Here is a 20,861-nt window from a genome sequence, read left to right on the forward strand (position 1 = left end):
TTTGGATAATACTGAAGCCTTGTTTCTCAAAGGCCTCTTTCCTTTTCATGTTTCTGTGGAAGTTTTGTAACATAGCATCTTTGTACCTCCATATCTAACATAGTACCTGGTACAAAGTAGATGTTCAGTACATGCTCATTGAATAAAGATGAACACAGAGACTGAAGGTAAGAAACCAATCAGAAGACTACTTTGTTGTTGTTGTTCAGTTGCCAAGTCTTGTCCCACTCCTTGCAATCTCAGGGACTGCAGCACACCAGGTTCCTCTGTCCTCCACTGTCTCCCTGAGTTTGCTCGAATTCATGTTCACTGAGTCAGTAATGCTATCTAGCCATCTCATCCTCTACCACCTCCCTTCTTCTTTTGCCTTCAATCTTTCCCAGCATCAGGGTCTTTTCCATTGAGTCAGTTCTTCTCATCAGGTGGTCAAAGTGGCCAGAAGACTACTATATAAGAGTACAAATTAGAGGTGACCAGAAGAAAGGGAAAGGAAACGCTTTAGTGCAACATTTCCTTCAAGCTTCAACAAGGTGAAGCGGTAATAATCAAATAGGAATTATTCCTATCATCTTTCTCTCTTTGAGAGATGCACACTTTGATACACACTTTGCACAATTTCAGATGGAGACAATGTAGCTGATTTAAAATAAAATGTGTTTTTTATAAAAACCCAGGACATGCAACTCTGACAAAATAAAACCCTTTGGGTATAAATCCCAAGGTCCAAGAGTGAAGCTGGGAAGGGCCATTTATTCCACAAACATTAACTGAGCCGATATAGACACTACTCAGCACAGGGGATACAAAGAAAAGCAATATACAGTGCCTGTTCTCAAAGAGATCAAGCCCACCAAATTATCCAGTCTTTGCCTTTGGCCAAGACTACAGCCTAATCCTTTACAGAAAGCTAGCTGCTCATGCTGGGGCAATTATTTAAAGTCCTTTTAGTCATAGATGTAGCTATACCTAATTCTTTTGGAAAGTAAATTCATGAAAGGGGCCATACCAAAATGTAACCACTGCTTCCTTAATGGAAAGGTGCCTTCACAGAAGCCTTCCCTGGTGGCTCAGACTGTAAAGAATCTGCCTGCAATGCAGGAGACCTGAGTTCTATCCCTGAGTCCAGAAGATTCCCTGGAGAAGGGAATGTCAACCCATAGAAGAGTAATGGACTTGGCCCTTCCTTCACCAAAGAAAGCAACATGTAAGGATTCTGAACTGTCTTCCATTTGGTGGTGATCAAGCCAATGGCAAGTTTAAATGACCCGGCTACTAGTCTTTTCTTAGTTCCAGGACTTTGGGGACAACTAACACAATGTTTTCCATTGGGGATGTGTTTGGAGAAAGGAAATTTGAGAGGAGGTATATTCACCACTGACTAAGGAAGTGTTTCTATCTGAATGAGAGAGAATACACTTTACTTGGATTAGGTCATTCAGTCTTCATTGATATTCTTATTTTGCAGATTAGGAAACTGAGGCATTATGAGTCTAGGTGTCTGGTTCAAGATCACATAACTAAAACTACGGAATCTGAGCCTACGATTGTTGTTCAGTTGCTCAGTCATGTCTGTTTGCGTCATCATGGACTGCAGTACACCAGGCTTTCCTGTCCTTCACTGTCTCCCAGAGTTTGCTTAAACTCATGTCCATTGAATCGGTGATGCCATCCTACCACCTCATTTTCTATCGCCCCCTTCTTCTCCTGCCTTCAATCTTCCCCAGTATCAGGGTCTTTTCCAATTAGTCGGCTCTTAGCATCATGCTAAGCATAAAGCATTGGAGTTTCAGCTTCAGTACCAGTTCTTCCAATGAATATTCCAGGTTGATTTCCTTTTAAGATTGACTTGTTTGATCTCCTCACTGTCCAAGGGACTCTAAAGAGTCTTCTCTAGCACCACAATTCAAAAGCATCAATTCTTTGATGCTCAGCCTTCTTTATGGTCCAACTCTCATATCCATACATGAGTACTGGAAAAACTATAGCTTTGACTATAAGGACCTTTGTCAGCAAAGTGATGTGTCCCCTTTTTAATACATTGTCTAGGTTTGTCATGGCTTTTCTTCCAAGGAGGAAACGCCTTTTAATTTCATGTCTGCAGTCACTGTCTGCAGTGATTTTGGAGCTCAAGAAAATAAAATCTGCCACTGTTTCTACTTCTCTCCCATCCATTTGCCATGGGACTGGATGCCATGTTCTTTGTTTATTGAATGTTGAGTTTTAAGCCAGGTTTTTCACTCTCCTCTTTCATCCTCATCAAAAGGCTCTTTAGTTACTCTTCACTTTCTGCCATTAGAGTGCTAGGAGTATGAATTGCATGTGTGCTAAGTTGATTGAGTCATGTCCGACTCTTGGGACACCATGGACTGCAACCTGCCAGTATCCTCGGTCCATGGCATTCTCCAGGCAAGAACACTGGAGTGGGTTGCCATGCCCTCCTCCAGAAGATCTTCTACCCAGGGATTGAACCCTTGTCTCTTAAATCTACTGCCTTAGCAGGTGAGTTCTTTACCACTAGAGCCACCTGGGAGCCCTGGGAGTATGAATTCGTACAATCTTAACAAGGGGGCAACTCAGTCTTTACAGGGGACAATGTCACAACATTTATCAAAATTATAAGTGTACATACCTTTTGACCTAGCAATTCCACTTCTAGAAAGTATACTACAGATATAGTTACACATTTGCAAAATAAGATATGTTCAAGGTTGTACACTACAGGACTGTTTGAGAGTTTGGAAATAACTTGTGTACACTAACAGAGAGCTAGTTAAATAAATTATGCTTCATCTGTTCCATATAGCCCCCTTCAAGAATAAGGAAATTCTGTCCACTGATCAGAATGATTTTTAAGATACAGATTTCTAAGTAGGATCCAGGAAATGGGTTTGATAGTCTTTCATTTGTGGAAAAACATCTGTATGTATTTGCTTGTATAGGTATAAACTATCTTTTGAAGAATATACAAGAGACTGATAACCTTAGTTGCCACTAAGAAAGGATGAGGTATGACTGTGGGAGGGAAGGGGAGGGAAGTTAAGAGTAAAGTGAAAACTTTATTTCTTTAAATTTGTAACCATACGTATATATTAGGTATTCAAGAAAAATAAACAATTAAAATTTAACATAAAAAATAATAAAGCACATGCAGTGAACAGTAACTTATGAGTAAGGCATAGAATGTCTTCTTTTAAAAAACACATTCACATTGTTGGGACTTCCCTGGTGTCCAGTGACTAAGATTCTTTGCTCCCAATGCCAGCGGCCTGGGTTTGATCCCTGGGCAGGGAACTAAATTTCACATGCTGCAACTAAGATCCTGTGTGCCACAACTAAGCCCTGGTATAGCCAAAATATATATATATATATATACATTCACATTGTTGTGCAGCTATTACCACATCCACGCCCGTAGCTTGTTTCATCTTATAAATCTGAAATTCTACCAATTAAACAATAACACCCCATTCTCCTCTCACTCCATCCTCTGGCAACCATTATACTTTGTCTTTGTGTTTTTGACTACCCTAAGTACCTCACGTAAGTGTGTGTGCTGTCGCTTCAGTCCTGTCCGACTCTGTGCGACCCTATGGACTGTAGCCCATCAGGCTCCTCTGTCCATGGGATTCTCCAGGCAAGAATGCTGGAATGGGTTGCCATGCCCTTTTCCAGGGGATCTTCCTGACCCAGGGATGGAACCCACATCTCTTATGTCTCCTGCATTGGCAGGCGGGTTCTTTACCACTAGTACCACCTGGGAGTGACATGAAAGTCGCTCAGTTGTGTCCGACTCTTTGTGACCCCATGGACTATACAATCCACGGGATTCTCCAGGCCAGAATACTGGAGTGGTTAGTCTTTCCCTTCTCCAGGGGATCTTCCCAACCCAGGGATCGAACCCAGGTCTCCCACACTGTAGGCAGATTCTTTACCAGCTGAGTCACCAGGAAAGACCAAGAATGCTGGAGTGGGTAGCCTATCCCTTCTCTAGTGGATCTTCCCAACCCAGGAATCAAACCCCGGTCTCCTGCATTGCAGGCAGATTCTTTACCAACTGAGCTATCAGAGAAGCCACCTGGGAAGCCCCATATAAATGGAATCACACAATATTCATCTTTTTATGATTGATTGATTTCACTTAGCATAATGTCCTCAAGATTCGTCCATCCTGTAACATATTTCAGAATTTCCTTCCTTTTTTTTCCCCCTTCCTTTTTTATGGCCAAATAATATTCTATTGTATGAGCATACCACATTTTGGTAATCCATTCATTGGTTGATGAATACTGGGTTTGTGTCCATGTTTTGGCTATTGTGAATAATGCTGCCATGAACATGGACATACAAATATCTCCTTAAGACTGTGGTTTCAAATTTTGGGGAGTATATAATTCCACTTCCCCACAAGTGGAATTGCTGGATCATATGGTAATTCTTTTTTTCTGAGGAACCACCATACTGTTTTCCACAATGGTTGCACCATTTTATATTCCTGCTAACAGTGCACAAAGGTTCCAATTTCTCCACATCTTCACCAACACTTGTTTTCCATTTTTTAAAAAAATAATAGTCATCCTAGTGAGAGTGAGTATGTCTTTCGGGGAATCAGCAGTATGGTTAGACCCCAGTGAGATTTGGTCTTGCACTTACTAGCCCTGTGATTTTGGACAATACACCAGTTTCCCCATTCATAAAATCAGAATTATCTTGGAGGGTTGGTGAGAACTGAACGTGCATAAAGCACTCAGGCTCACAGAAAGCACTCGACAGATATGTTATTCTTTCTGCCTTAAGAGCTCCAACAATAAACCAAATCCTGACTTGCTCGTGCTCCTTTTGGACTAGTCAGGAGGCAAAGAGACAAATCAGATGATTTTATCAAGGAGTTTTCTACTTGGAGGCTTGAGTCTGAGGACTTCACACAATCTTCAGGGACATTCTTCCTTCCTGCTGTCCCCACTGAACCTGAAGACCTCCCACCTGTGCCCCAAGAAGTATGCTTGAAATGAAGAGGTTACTCAGAACCCAGCAGGTTTATGTATTCTCAGGGGTGGAGGACGGGAAGAAATCCTGTTGACACAGTTTTGTAAAGCCTGTCACTCAGTCCCCTGCCTATTACCTCTGTAGACCGTTATGCATATTAAAGAAGCGGGGGGGGGGGGCAAATACAAAAGAAAAATAAGCGAGAGAGAGTGAGAGGGGGAACAAATGAGGATGCTTGCGGGAATCCACGTGGTCGTCAATCTGTAACTGATCAGAGCAGCTACACTGAAGCAAAACCCCCAGCGCCTAACGCTAAATGTATTGCAATGGAGAAACCGTCCACAATGGGGTGTCTATGTCCTTAGCAGAGTCCTGGGGCTGCCGTTTAAGAGACTCTTCCCCTACTCCCACCCTTTTTGCACCTAGTAAACCACGCGATGTAACAACGGAATCTGGTTCTGTGTGTGCGCTCTGTGTGAGTGTGCGCTTTGCAAACCATCTGGGCTCCATCCTGCGCGGTTGGAACCACGATCGATCCGGGACGAGTTGGGGGAGTTGAAGCTTGCCTGTGTCTCCTCCCTTTCTCCGCTCCTCTAGCCCCCCACCCCATCGTTCGCTCAGCACAAACGTTTCGCGGGTGGAGGGACGTAGGTTTTCAGCACCAGGAGGCCGTGGACCTTCTCTGGAGGCGTGCAGAGCACCCTCCAGAGGGCCAGAGCTGATTGCAACCTGCACACCACGACCCTCCCCCTCCTCCCCAAATTCGCCGCCCCAGGCTGTTATATTACTGGCCCGGCGCCGTACGGGTGCGGGAGTCCAGGAAGGCTGCGTGACCTTCCAGCGAACTCCACCTCGGCCGGGGAGTTGGGGGTGGGGGGGGGGCGGTGATGGAGGCTACCCCGAGGCCTGCAGGCTGTGTATCGATCCCCCAGCCTCAGCCAACGCAAGTTCTCCCAGTACAAACCCCTCCCTCCCTTCTGTGCTTTCCCAGCCTCGCAGGCTTCTAACGCCTAGCTTGAGGCGCCCTCCCCTCTTTCCCGCAATAAAGTAAACGGGGTGGATATGCACCCCCCGCCCTAACCCTCCTCCTTCCCCCTCCCCCCTCTGCCCACTAACCCCGCGCACAGAGCTCGCCGCCGGCGGGCCCCTTTCCACCCAGTGTATCATAATGCTCAACGCTCTTCTCCTCCCCCTCTCTTAATCAGAAACGTGCTCGCGAGCCCCCCCTCCCTCCGCGTGCATATATTAGGGTCTGCTTTGCATGCAGCGGCCGGCAGAGAACGGAGGAAGAAGGGGCGGGGGCGCTTTTGCCCGCCTCTTTCCTCCAGGCCCCGTTAGCCACCCAGTTTCAGCTTCGTTGTAACGCCGCCTCGTTAGCGGAGCACGCCGGGGCCCCAGTGCCCGGGCCGGAGAAACAGTCCAACTCTCTGCAGAAGGGCCCCCAAACCAGACGTTCCCCAGCCCCGAGTGCACAGTAGGAAGAGGAGGTGGCGGGAGCCCGAACCACTCGGTGTACGCATTTTGGAGAGAGCTCCAGCAGGAAAATGGGAGGGGCTTTAAAAAAAAATTTTTTTTTTAAAGCGCATTCATTGAGGGCCTTCCTATTTTGCATAGAGTAAACTGGGCAACAATTCCGTCTTGCCTGTAGCACAATAAGGGCTCTTTTATTCTAGAAGCGTTAAATCCGGGCTAACCCATCTCGCATCCGTGCCTCGAGGCGGAGAAGGCGCACTCGTCCCCGACCCGGCAGCCGCGTTAGACTGGAAGCGGCTCTCCAGGGCGGTTCGATTCCCAGCGCATCCCGGGAACGTGTGTAATCGGCCTCTCGGCTCTCGAGGCTGCGGGCGGCGGGGCTCCCTCCGCCTCCATCCTCCCCGTAGCCCTCGCCCCTCCCCCTCTCCCCGGAACCCGCGCTCCGCGTCGGGCTCCTGGGCTTCCTCCCCCCCGCCTTCTCCCGAGTCTGCCGCTCCCGGAGGGCGGGGCACGCAGTTATCCAGGTTGCGGGGCGGGCGGGCGGGCGGCAGGCTGCGGCCCGGGCCTCGGGATGGCGTAGCGGCGACCCGGCGTCGGCAGGGCGGGCCTAAGCCCGCTATACAGCTCGCCGGGCCGGTTGGCTCGGCCCGGCGCTCGGCATAGCGGCGGCGGCCTGCTGGCGGCCGGGCGGCGGCGGGCGGCCCAGGCAGGTTCCGGGGCCCGTGGCCCCCCCCCCTCCGCCTCCCCGCCCCCCTGTGTTGTCGCCTCTCCCTCTCGCTGCTTCACTTCACGGGGCGAACATGGCGCACAGCTGTCGGTGGCGCTTCCCCGCCCGACCCGGGACCACCGGGGGCGGCGGCGGCGGGGGGCGCCGGGGCCTAGGGGGCGCCCCGCGGCAACGCGTCCCGGCCCTGCTGCTTCCCCCCGGGCCCCCGGTCGGCGGCGGCGGCCCCGGGGCGCCCCCCTCCCCCCCGGCTGTGGCGGCCGCGGCGGCGGCGGCGGCGGGAAGCGGCGGGGCCGGGGTTCCAGGGGGAGCGGCCGCCGCCTCAGCAGCCTCCTCGTCGTCCGCCTCGTCTTCGTCTTCGTCATCGTCCTCAGCCTCCTCCGGGCCGGCCCTGCTCCGGGTGGGCCCGGGCTTCGACGCGGCGCTGCAGGTCTCGGCCGCCATCGGCACCAACCTGCGCCGGTTCCGGGCCGTGTTTGGGGAGAGCGGCGGGGGAGGCGGCAGCGGAGAGGTAAGGGGGCGAGGAACCCCCCAGGTCCGGGGTCTCGACCCTCTGCGGAGCCCCTCTCCCCTCCCCCATCCGGGATTGTGGAGCATCCCAATTCGGGGACCATCCCGGGGTCCCTGACCCGAGGCAGACGGACCTCCCATCTCGGGTCCCCCATACCGGGGTGCAGACCCCCAGGCGCCCCCACCCCAGGGTTCGGACCCATCTGGCCGAGGGCCTTTGCCCCCGACCCTCCTTGCCCTGACCCTTCCCCAAATCCTTTGGCACAGACCCCTCTCCCGGGTTTCCCATCCCGGGACTGAACCCCTCCTCCCTTTCACAGATTACCTCATCCGAGCAAGATTCCTCCCTCCCTCCCTTCCTAGAGACTTGATCCCGCCACATCCCCGCCTCCCTCTCTGGGCAGATGTTTTACTCCTGGGGCAGTTTTCCTCTCGGGCATCTCTCGGGTGATGGCCCCATCCAAAGCCACGTTCTTCTCCCACCCTTGGGGATCGGTGTCCCTTCCAGCACCTTGCTTCCGAAGACCTGGTGAACCCTCGCCCGGTCCCCGGGCCAGGTCCCTACACCAGCAGCCACTCCCCCTTCCCTCACCTCCACCCGCGCCCCCACTCCCCACCCCCAGCAGAGAGGTCCTCCCGTCATCCCGCCCTACCCCACCAGGAAAAAGCTACTTTCCTCTCCACCTTTCTCCCTTCGCCTCCTTTCCCTCTGAAGATAACGGCGATCTCTTCGTGCAGCAGTCTGTTTCCCCCCATCTTACAGAGCTGCAGTTTCTAGCCTCCGGGTAGCAGGGGCTTACACTACTTCACTCCACCCTTTCCCTCCTTTAGACTGAAGGATTAGTGGCATCTTTGCGGGGGAAAACAGTCCACTGTCCCTCGGGCTCAGAGAAGAGCAGCTCTCCACCATTTCCCCTGGAGAGGAGGCAGGCTTTCCCCTCCAGCTCTGGGGAAGGGGGCCCCCGTGAGGGGAGGTGTTTGTGGGGGACTTGGGCAGCATCCTCCCAGGGGAAGCAGCTGCTGCTCTCCTACCCCACCCACTGTGCCTGAGAGCACGCAGTCTCCAGCCCTAGCTCCCTCCCGCCCTTCTCCTTTTCTCCGTCATTTCATTATTGATCCACCTTTTCCTAGGCCAATCCTGGGGCTTGGAACGGGTGGGGGAAGCAGGGTTGGGGTGAGGAGAGTAGATAAGGGACAGTTTTACTGGTGGCTGCTTCTGGTGGAGAAAAAGAGGGTTATGAAGAGCTTATGAAGCAAAGTTATTCCTTAGAAGGAGTTGGGGCGCTCTCTCTCATTTGTTTTAAGGGGGACCCAGGGAGGATGAAGGGTCTCTAGCCTTGCTCCTTCCCCATTAGTACCGGGAGGAGAATGGGGAGGCTTTGATAGGCATTATTCGGCCCCCTTCAGCCAAAAGGAAAGTTGCCCTGGGAAGGGAAGTTGAGTTCAGGTTCAGCCATTGGCGTTGCGCATTTGTTTTCCATTGGATGCAGAAGGGGGAGTTTGAATTGGAGGGGATGGGACAGAATGGCATGGGGGGATTCTAGAAGGAGGAAGAGCAGCTGCTTGGGGCTGAAGCCGAGTGGGTAGGGGGTTGCTGCTCTGGAGTGCTCTTGATTGAAACAGAAAGGGAAAGATAACAACCAGCCGTTTCCTGCGTGCTCTGCCGTTGGTGCACACAAAATATCCTGGGCAAACCCCTGGTCCCCTATTGTGCCCCGCACCCCTTTAGACCTACGGAAAGATCCTGGGAAGAAGGGGAGGGAGGAGATCCCAGGGACCCTGGCCCCTCCTTTCAAGGAGCTGGCATTTTTTAGTTGTTAGTCTTCCTGCCTCCTTTTTTAAATCGTTTCTAAGGCAGCATGATGAGGAGACTGACAACAACCCGCCTTCTGACAGAGCAAGGAGGACATGATGGGGGCGTGTTCCTTGCTCTGTAGCTAGCTGCAGCTCCCTCTTCCCTGCCTCTCTCTGCTCTCTCTCCACCTCCTTTTCCCAGCCTTCAGAAGGCAGCTGCAGTCAGCAGGGTTGTTTGAGACTATTTATTGGTTGCTGTAGATTATTATTTTTTTTTGAAAGGCCAATTCTGTATTTTTTAAGCTAACAACACAGATCCCATGTAGTTGGAGAACCAAAGGCCTCATACATGACAAAAAGACTGAACCGTTCAGGTTACTTGCATGGAGTTGGTGCTTAAATGTGAGTTGATTTTGCTTTTTTAAAAGATACAGCAGCAAAAAAAAAAAAAAAAAAAATAGACTTACTGACATTTCATTTACCTGCTTATTTTCAAAACTGAGACTTGCCTGGTTATATGTAGAATTTTAGCCCATGTATACTTGAGTATAATAAGAACGTCTCTATTAGGAGAAGTTAGTCTATTTTTAAGGGGATCCTGAGAAGCATTTTCTTCTTGTTTAGTATGCTTGTATATTTTGTATTGAAGGACCAAGTACTTGTTCACATTCCAAATGTTGTTATCACATTCAAAAGCAAAGTTTTATGCTGACAGCTTCCAATCATAGCTTTTCAAGAGACTGGTTAGAAAGAGAGCCACCTGGATTCAGGGACCTAATGTCTGGGCACCAGAATATTTTATCTGTTGGTCTTTGACAAATCACCTTTAAAGTTTTAATCAGGTGCTAACATTTTCTTATCCACTGGCGTTATTTTGTTTAGCATTAGTATGTAGTGTAAAGCCTGTCAAGGAGTTGCAGTAGTTTCAACTAAGAGCATATTGACACTTTTTTTTTCTTTAAGACTTTTGCGTGAACAGTAGTTGCTACTTCAGTATGAGAAGAGTGGTTGACTCCTTACGTTAAACTTCAGTATTTTTTCTGAATTCGGCTAGAATGAACTGTAGTTCCATTGGTAAGCCTTTCATGTGGTAGTTTGAGTTAATCTAGGATGGGTTAATGGTATATGTTCATGAGTACTCACTCATGTATGATTTAGTAGTAAACCGTAGTGATTACATCCTTGGACCTGGTTGTTTTCAGTGTAGAAACCAAGCGTTTTGTTAGAGAGTCTTACAAATCAATGATAAAAGTTCCAAAAAGGAGGTTTAGGGTTTCCCTGGGCTAACACGGAGTTCTCAAGATTGTTTCTCAGAAGTTGCTCCCAGATCTGTATCAAGCCTTGTCTGGTTCCTGAAGGTGCAGTTTGTGATCCAGAATGATTCTGGCCTCTTTATATTCTGGTTTGCTTTAAGTGAATAATGACTATGATTTCTCCATAACAAAAGTGTACTTATTGAACTGCTAAGTTCAAGTGGTTGAAAGATGACAGAACTTCCAGGTCAGTTCCTTCCTTCAACTCCTTTAGCTGCAGAAGGTTTGTCCCTTACTGCCACACATTCTGAACTTCCCTTGGGATTGAATCTCTCTCTGAGTAATAACTACATGTAAGAGTTCTTCATGACCAAATTCTGTCAGATGGGATTATTTTTTTTTTAAAATCTGCATAGGTGTTGCTGGTCTCCTGTTGGGGCTTTCTTTGTGACAGTTATGAAGTAGAATTAATTTGAGTTTTATTTGATTGTGCACTGTAAGAAATCACAGTGGTCTACTTTTTTGCCTTCCCTCTGCCCTGCATGGTGTCAGGGTCCTACTTTTTGAGAATTGTCTCAGGTGGTATTTATGTGAGTCTACTTTGCCATCTAAATATACATAGTTCAGCATCCTCTCCGTTGATTAGAATTGGGACTGTTTTAACATGAATCCCTGAATGGTCTACTTATCAGCATGTAGTCTTTATTTATTACTTTCATACTGCAGTTACTGTTCATACCACTTCACAAAAGGTTAAAAGCAGTATTTCCATTCTGATTGAACATGGCAGACTTTGATTAGCTATAAATGGAAACTGAATCACAGCATTGTTATGTATTTGTCTTTATGCTTGAAATGGCAGTTTAGTTCAGGTAGCCCCAGGTGGGCTCTTGAGTGGGGATTAGAAAAGATGGTAGTTCTGGAGTGGGAGAGCATCTGTGATTTTTTTTTTTTTTTTTTTTTTTTAATGGTTGCTGGGTATATGTGCCAAGAGTGGGAGTTGCTCTTTCATTGCCCTCACAGCTAATCCTGAGCTGGGCAGAAGGAAAGTGAAGCAGAGAACAAGTGGGCTAGAAGAAACCCCTCCGAGTGGAAGTAGGTAGACATGACATGAGTCCTCGTACTCATCTCTTTCACTCACCAGTCTGGACAATTTCACTTTTAACCTGAAACTTCCGATCTGCAAAATGAGAAGGTTGGGCCAAATGTCAGTTCAGGAATCTTTTCTGCTCCAGTATTCTCATTCCTTTCTGTTATATTAATTATTTGCTCAGGTCAGAACTTATTCTTAATTTTTTTAAAGAGTCAGAGTCAGTGAACCTGTTTGGTAATTTTTAATATCAGAGTGTACATTAGCCAATTTAACTGCCATTATTATTGGGAAGAGAAGTTTGAACTTGGTAGGAAAGTTTTTTTTTGTATGGACAAGATGTAAGAACTCTATGGGAAAAGTTCTTAGCTGAAGGTGACCAATTTCATTTATAAGAAAAGTGAAGATACAATTTTGAGTATAACTCGTTGTCTGGTATTTAGATACCCTCTTGTTTGGCTAAATTTGTTTCTGTGTTTTCAATATTGTTGATTCTTGACTGTCTGAAAAGAAGTTATTTTCAGTCTAGGTGGTATATTCCTTTAGGTGTATGAGCTTTTAAATGGAAAAAAAAAAATCCAAGACACCAATGTATTTATAAGTCCAAAGTGATGGTACCCATATTGCAGGGAGTAATTGTTAATAGGCTCAGAAACATACTCTGGTTTTTGCTGAGCATCCCAAATGCAATCTTTAGAGCTTTTCTTCATCTCTCACTGAAAGGCATATCACTTGTCTCCAGCTCTGCTTTCCATCTAATTATCTTCAGGCACTTGCTCTTGTAGGAAATTGTTGGGTCACAAAATAGTGATTGATCTTGATTGGAAGTTGAGAAAACACTCATCCTGACTCCCCTCCCCTCTCTGCTCACCTGGTATCTGGCCTTCCGCGGAGCAGCTGTGCAGACTCGCTGCCCACTGCCTTCCTCGCCCTGTGGCTAAAGGGGTGGTAACACTGCTGTGCTTGCTGTGAGGCATAACAGACTGCACTGCCTCTCTCCCCTTTGGAGACTCACTGTTTTAATTGTAGGTCTCCTAATTAAGATCTCTTTGTGCCTGCCCACATTCCACTAGTGTTGGCACAGAACTTCAGCTTCCTTCTAGCACTTAACTGAAGGCCTTCAGTCAGGCCTTTTGTGAACATCTTGTCTCTTTCCATTCTTCTTCTGCCAAGGTGGAGAGCCCAGCGACAGAGACCTATGAGACTGAGGGAAGCTTTGTGACTGTCACTACTTTGGGAGGAATTTACTCTTGGATTGCTGGGATGGGACTTTCTTTTGTTTACATATGTTATTTTCAGGAATTAAGAAAGGTTAAATTACTAATGAGTCTTGATATGCGATACCTACATTTAAGTCAGATTCTTAACCCTGTAGGCACTAGCGGGAAGGAGGAAGCTAAAGAGTTTACTATTAAAAGTATTTGTTTGGATCTTATCTACAGTGGTTTAAAGCTTGGTGAACAAAATCTTACGGAGCAAATCATGGACTTGGGCTTTCTATGGTTTCGAAGATGATCAATCAAATGAAATGATTGATTAAATTGTATTAGATTTAAAAAAAAATATTTTTTATTTGGCTGCTCTGAGTCTTAGTTGCAGCACATGGGATTTTTAGTTGTTAGTGGGATCTAGTTCCCTGACCAGGGATTGAAGCCAGACCCCCTGCATTGGGAGCTCCCGAGTCTTAACCGCTGGACTACCAGGGAAGCCCACTGTATCAGATTTTAAAACATGGAGTTAACTTTGATATTTGAATTAACTTTTTTGATTAGAAAAGATTTCCGGAGGGTCTCAAAATTGTTGAGTTAATTAAGAATACTCTTGTAAGTCTCCAGTATTTCTTGAGAAGATAAGGAATTGGCTAGGCTTCTAGAGTAGTTTCAGAATAAGGGAAAGTAATTTTTCTGGAAAATGTAGTTTTACTCTAGTTCCCACTGTATAAGTGCTCACAATACAGTCCTTTATTATGTGGCATGTTAGAGGAACTGCAGTCTTTATTAAGAAAAAGGAATCTTGAATCCTTCACCTGGATCCAGATGGTTTCATTGATCACATCAGTATAAGATGGACAAAAGGCTGCTTTTTTGTTGTTATTGTCATTTCCTTGGTTGTGAAGAAGGCCTGAAAGAAGGAAGTCCGGGATCTTTATGGCATGCATGAAATAAAGCCTGTGCTCCTATACCTGAGTGGGTGGTTTTATGGCCTAATTCTCTAATTGCTGGCATTTATGACAGTGTGGATGCAACTGGCCCTGTGGCTGAGGTGGATTATATTGGGACTAGGGAGAGAAAAGGGGTCCTTTTGTTAGCCTTTTCATTTTCCCCCTCAATAAGTTCTCTGAGAAATCCCTGAGGAAGTACAGAGATACTTGGACTGAGGGAATGACATTCCATAAAATGGTTCTTTACGTTTTTAAAAAGGATGAGCTGCTTGTCTTGACCTATCCAAAGAAATCCATACCACCACTGTTAAATATTTCAATGAGCTTTGTCCCTTGTCAGGTTACCTCCAGGGGAAGCCAACCAGGAGAAGGCTGGAGGCACTGCCAGATATTTGCTTCTAAAAACCAAGATATTTGAAAGAAGAATTTTATTGTAGTTGTTTTGGATGATATAAATCCTCTTGTAAGCTTAGTATGAAACTTCTTAGAGGCCAAACTTGGTTTAACTTTTTAGATGTTGAATATAACTATTCTAATGTGTTTTAGTTTTAAGGAAACAGTTAAAGATATAAATGTAAGAGTTAGTTGGCAGTTTTCTGTGCTGTGTATGAAAATTCCCCTTTCTTTGAAATGAGTAGTTGTTTTTCTATTTGACAAATAGACTGAAGGGATTTCCCCAGCTATTTTACCTTTAATTATCACTACAGCAATGCCTTGTGTGGAACCAGTGGGTAGGATCTATTCAACTGGCATTTATTTCTGGAGTTGGAGTTTTTTCCCCATAAATTTTATCTGTTTCCTTGCATTTCTTTTTTTTGTGTTTGGTTGGAATATTTGAGTGTAGACGCTTTGGTGCCTTTCATCAGTAAGAGCTATGAACCTTTCTAACATTTTGACTGTTTCAGAGAGATCCAACCCTTATGATCCACACTTCGCTGAAGCATCATTGTTTCATTCTCATTTTACAGCATCAAAGTAATTGTGGCTTTCTGTCTTGAATTAGGGGAATAATATTACTTGTAAGGAGTGTTTTTAGAGGAACTTTTTTTAATGAAGCTCTCCTTTGTACTCTCAGTTCTAAAAACTGGGGAGTAGTTAATCACACGTATCTGTAATAAATATCTACACCTCGAGGAATAAATATTTACACATGCTTGTATTCAACCTCTGCCCATCCATGATTACTGACTGATTTTTTAGATCAAACACAAACATACAACATTGTCCCTAGATTATTGCCTTTAATTATAAGCAGTAAAACCATGTGGATAGCATCTCTTTAAGCTTTGTTAATAAGGAAATCCTTTTGTAATCTCTCCAGCATGGATTTTTTATTCATGCATGTATAAATACCTTTACAAAGGAAAGGTAGAATCTCATTATCTAATCTGTAATAGTGTGAGATAGTATAGCACAGTTCAGTTCAGTTCAGTCACTTAGTCGTGTCGACTCTTTGCAACAATCGCAGCACACCAGGCCTCCCTGTCTATCACCAACTCCTGGAGTTTACTCAAACTCATGTCCATCAAGTTGGTGATGCCATCCAACCATCTCATCCTCTGTTGTCCCCTTCTCCTCCAGCCCCCAATCCCTCCCAGCATCAGGGTCTTTTCCAGTGAGTCAGCTCTTCGCATGAGGTGGCCAAAGTATTGCAGTTTCAGCTTCAGCATCAGTCCTTCCAATGAACACCCAGGACTGATCTCCTTTAGGATGGACCGGTTGGATCTCCTTGCAGTCCAAGGGACTCTCAAGAGTCTTCTCCAACACCAAGTTCAAAGCATCAATTCTTCGGCGCTCAGTTTTCTTCACAGTCCAACTCTCACATCCATACAGGACCACTGGAAAAACCATAGCCTTGACTAGACGGACCTTTATTGGCAAAGTAATATCTCTGCTTTTTAATATGCTGTCTAGGTTGGTCATAACTTTCCTTCCAAGGAGTAAGCGTCTTTTAATTTCAAGGCTGCAGTCACCATCTGCAGTGATTTTGGAGCCCCCAAAAATAAAGTCTGACACTGTTTCCACTGTTTCCCCATCTATTTGCCATGAAGTGATGGGACCAGATGCCAAGATCTTGGTTTTCTGAATGTTGAACTTTAAGCCCACTTTTTCACTCTCCCCTAATTAGGAGCTGTTTGGACATGAGCTCTGGATTTAGGCTGGCGGGGCTCAGACCTTGCCTCAGCCGTTCAGCAGCTGAGTGACTTTGGGAAACTTTCCTAACCTCTCCAGGCTTCTGTTTCTTCGTGTGTAAAGTAGTGCTAATTGTGCTTCATAAGATTATTGTGAGGCTTACTTGAAATTATTATGCATGCAAAGTATTTAGCACTTTGCCTGGTACATAGCAATCTTTAATTATTATTAAGACTCAGATTTAAAGGACAGGAGTGCTTCTTTTCCCACCGAGATAACAGGTTCTTACTACTTTGAGGTATACATATATATGTGTGTACATATATATCTATTTGAGTGCTATAATCTTGACTTAAGAATGTTCTTGCTTTTGGTATAGGTGTCAAGTTCATCACTAAGCTAGGTGGAACCAAACTGAAGCCAGCCACACATCTTGCTAACAGTGGGTACCATTGGTATCTAATTAGAATATAATTAGAGATAAGGCAAAAAGGGAGGAAAAAAAACAAGACAGTAAATAGGCAGGTAGGTAACCAAGGAAGGCAGTGCCTTCATGAGTTGCATAATTATCAGGCCAAGGCAGCTATATTGGGGTTGCTACTCTTGGTCTCTATAACTGGTGTTCCTTATCTTTTTGAGTATGAGTACATGGTGATTTCCTGAAACAGCTCTGAGGCTCTTCAGGGTGCTTGGCCCCCAGGTTCAGATTCATTAGTCTATACTTGGTAACTGTTTGACATTTGTTCTCAAGTTTCAGCTTAAGGAGAGTAAGTTTAGGCCCATGGAGATCAATGCAACTACAATTTACAGAAGAAATGCTAAGTTGTAGGCTGGAACTTAAACTTGAGACATAAAAATAACCGCAAGTAGAATAGTCAAAAAATAAATTAAGCTTTAAGAATAGTTAGTAGAGGATAGTATGCTTAAGGAGGAAAAATATAGTTTTATCTCAATTAAAAATAGGTTTGCTAAAATACCTGATATACTTTTTTTTTTTACAGTTGAAAAAACCAAGGTATAGACATGCTAAATAGATTTCCTTAAGTCTTATGGCTAGTAAGTGATAGATAGTGAAAATCGCTCAGTCATGTCCGACTCTTTGCGACCCCATGGACTATACAGTCCATGGAATTCTCCAGGCCAGAATACTGGAGTGGGTAGTTTTACCCTTCTCCAGGGGATCTTCCTAACAGAGGGATTGAACCCAGGTCTCCCACATTGCAGGTGGATTCTTTACTAGCCGAGACACCAGGGAAGCCTGTAAGAGATGGAGCTAGAATTCAAATCCAGACCTGTAACTGTTTGAAGCCTCATTCATGCTTTTTGCACTGTGCTACCTTCTGTCCCTTTCTCTTCCCACCCCATCCAGTCAATTTCTGGGGCTTGTCTGTGATAATGCTGTAGTGTTTCTTTAATCTGTCCCTGTTTTTCTGTTTTTATCATCCTACTTTAAATTTCCATTACCTTTGCATGGATTATAATCATAATCTCCTAACTGGTCTCTCTGCTTTCCTTTTCACTGTATATACAGTGTTGCCAGTGGTTTTCTTAAATACAGATTTGATTCTGTCACTTTATTCCTAAAACTCTTTGACTTCTCACTGAATGTAAAATAAGATTTAAAATTACCAGCCCTTCATAATCTAGCTGGCCTACATTTCTACATTTTGAACATTATCTCCTGAACACACATTTTCACTTAATGTGCTTCAGCCATATTGAACTACCAGTCTGTTAGATGTTCTCCACAGTGTGTGTGTACCTGGCTTTATACCTTTGCTAATGCCTCTCCTTTGCCTTAAAGTGTTTTCCCATCTTGACCTGCCTCTGACTTATTCATCTCTTATGGCACAGTTCAGATCCCACTCTTCGTGAAGCTTTCAAGATACCACTACTATCTGAAATTCAGCTTTTCCTTTTTTGTTATCTTACTGTTCTTTATCCTACCCTTAAAGAATTCACTCCAGGATACTTTCTGTTGTACATACTTTTGATTGTCTTTCCCCCATTAGATTATGATTTCCTTAAGACATGGACCATTTCTGAGTCATCGTTTGTGTTTTATGTTGTTTACAATGGTGACTTTTCATTTAAAAGGTGACCAGTGAATGTTGAATTGAAAATTTGTTATACATACAACTTCTAGAAATACTTTGTAAGGATATATTGCCTAAGGTATTATGTTGTTCAAGGCTATTAGCAGGATAATTCCGAAGCTAACTTAAGTACAGCAGAAGAAAGTCTAAGAGCCATCAAAGGACACTTTTGTAAAAGTAGTGGTTGGGGCTTTAGAAGTGATGTCGAGGAATCCGGATGGGGTGGTATCATCTTTTATATAGATAATGCTGGCACTGGTCACCCCCTTACTGGAATGTTGTTTCCATTTCTAGGTTCCTCAACTTAAAGGGATGAGGAGACCTTGGAGACCATTCCGAGGAGACTCAAAAGATGATTATATGATTGGGAGTCAGTCCTGTGAGGAAAGGTTGAGAGAATGAAAGGTTAAGAGGCAACTTAATAACTCTTAAAAAAACATGAATGGATCCATTATTAGGAATGGTAACCAGCTGTTTTCCAGCTCCACTGATGCCCAAATAAGAGAAAAATAGGTTTAAATTGAAGCAAAGGATAGTTGTGCAAAGAACTTGCTGCTAATGATAATTTTCATGATAATGATGGTGAAAAGATTACTGAAATAATTTTATGATCTTCTCTGGAGGTGAATTTTATTTTATTTTTTTGGAGGTGAATTTTAAAGTACAGTCTTAACATAGGTGTAAAGTGACTTCTCAAGCTAACTTCTCACTCTCTGAATCAATAATTTTTTTTTATTCAGATCCTGGAGGGTGTGGATCATGTTCTATACATTTTAATATTCCCCAAGGGGTCCTAGGGTCTCACTGGCTCCCTGAGAAGTATTTTATTTGAATTGTCAGTTTATGGCAATAATTAACTTTCAGTAGCAAGCTCTAGAGAAAGGTCTTCATGAAATGATTTTATAGTGGTTTTATAGGAGAATAAAAACTTGGTAAATGGAGCTAAGAGGGAAATCTTAAAATCAGGAGAAACCAGGGGAGATAGTAGTTCTGGTCTCAATATAGGAAACAAATATTTATAGCTTTTATATCCATTTTCAGTTGTAGTCTAAAGAGATGTGCTGCAGAATATTCCTTGTTAAGGGCATCACTGCTTCTGGATGCATTATAACAAGTGCTTTGTATATCGTTTCCAGTCTAATAAGGTTGGCTTCATGTGAATGAGGATTACAAAGGCCTCTGACCCTTGGCTTTTGAGGCCAGGAGGAGGGCTTGTATTACTCAGAATGAAACCTTTTTAGATATGTTGGGTTGCAAAAAGCATTTCCGGCACAGTCAGAATGAAAACTGTGAATTGGGATTATTCATATAGATTACCAAGAGTCTGGGCAGAACTGATATTAACACCAGCTCTTTTTCCTGCTAGCTTTTAGTCCCACAACCTTGAGTGGGTTACTGAAGCTTTAGGACTTTGGAATTTAGTACTGGAATTGTGTATAAACTCCTTCTTGTAGGTAAATTGATACTGGGTTTATTTAAGGTTATGTGGCCTTAAGTGATATAAATGTAATGAGTAGTTTCTAGGTTTCATGTAGAATGCTGTCCACTGTTAACCAGACCATCTCAAAATGACTGGAGTTCAGAGGTGAAGCTGGATTGTTGCAGGGATTCTGCAAGTGGTGGCAAAATGAATGGTGGCTTGATTACCGAATTCTAAAATTGGTGCCATCTGAGAAACTGGGAATTGGAAATATAAGACAGTCCTACTTTTCCTGTGGGGTTTCCCTGGTGGTTCAGCGGTAAGAATCTGCCTGCCAATGCAGAAGACTTGGGTTCAATCCTTGGGTCGGGAAGATCCCCTGAAGAAGGAAACGGCAACCTGCTCCAGTATCCTTGCCTGGGAAATCCCAGAGCCTGGCAGACTGTAGTCCACAGGTTTGCAAAAGAATCGGAGATGACGTTGTGACTAAACAACAATTTTTTCTGTAACTTTTAGTTGCTTATCATACAGGTATAAATTAAGAAAGCAAGAGATTACAAAAGCAAAGAATACTTCTTATGATTGTCTGTTCTCCTTGAGAGATTCCAGTGTTAGAGTAATAAAATACCAGGGACTTTTTTGTTTTAGTGAGTTAATGCCACATAAACTTTAGTGAGCTTCTCAGAATATGATGATAAACTTCCAAATATGATGTAGAAGTCAGTCAGTTGGTTTTTTAAAGATCACAAAATTTCCAAATTCATACACTGAACATTAATTCTTCAAAAATGTTAGGTCATATTCTGTTGACTGGTAGCTTTGTTATTTTGCCAACGACAGTGTTTACTTTTGTGTCCGAATTTACTTTGTTCCTTTAGAAAACTGACTCTTTGTAGAGATAACTGTATTTACCTTTAGAGGAAAGAAAGTTGTGAACTCCTCAGTGTTACTTTAGTTGCTATTGGTCATTCAACAGCCCAGAAGGAAAGATGCAATCTGACTTTTGCACCAAGATCAGAACAACAAGCTGGAAGAAAAAAAAATGAAATATTCTAGTAGAAATTTATAATTGAATGAGCATATACCTCAAAGTGGAGTTAACTATTGGAAGTTGGCCTATGGAGGACCAAAACTTCTTGTAATAAAAGAACCATCTCTGAAAAACAGTGTTGGTGTTTGTTTAATTTTTCCAGGCTATTCAAGTGGATCTAGTCATTTTGTGGT

The 20,861-nt window shown here is 44.5% G+C and overlaps 1 protein-coding gene across 4 annotated transcripts in view; it reads left to right on the plus strand.

The window, feature by feature from the left end:
* Positions 1–7,256: 7,256 nt before the first annotated feature.
* The window catches only part of KMT2A (lysine methyltransferase 2A), an 80,317-nt gene continuing 66,712 nt past the window's right edge, over positions 7,257–20,861 (plus strand). For 2 of the 4 annotated variants that reach the window (XM_061145291.1, XM_061145301.1), the window contains exons 1-2: positions 7,257–7,691; positions 9,788–9,886. In XM_061145291.1, the coding sequence (XP_061001274.1) occupies positions 7,257–7,691; positions 9,788–9,886 (534 nt within the window). The remainder of the gene's footprint in view (positions 7,692–9,787; positions 9,887–20,861) is intronic. The other 2 variants (XM_061145310.1, XM_061145320.1) reach the window with 1 other exon arrangement.

The sequence above is a fragment of the Dama dama genome, chromosome 1 (assembly GCF_033118175.1).
Source record: "Dama dama isolate Ldn47 chromosome 1, ASM3311817v1, whole genome shotgun sequence".
In the NCBI taxonomy this organism is placed as follows: domain Eukaryota; kingdom Metazoa; phylum Chordata; class Mammalia; order Artiodactyla; family Cervidae; genus Dama; species Dama dama.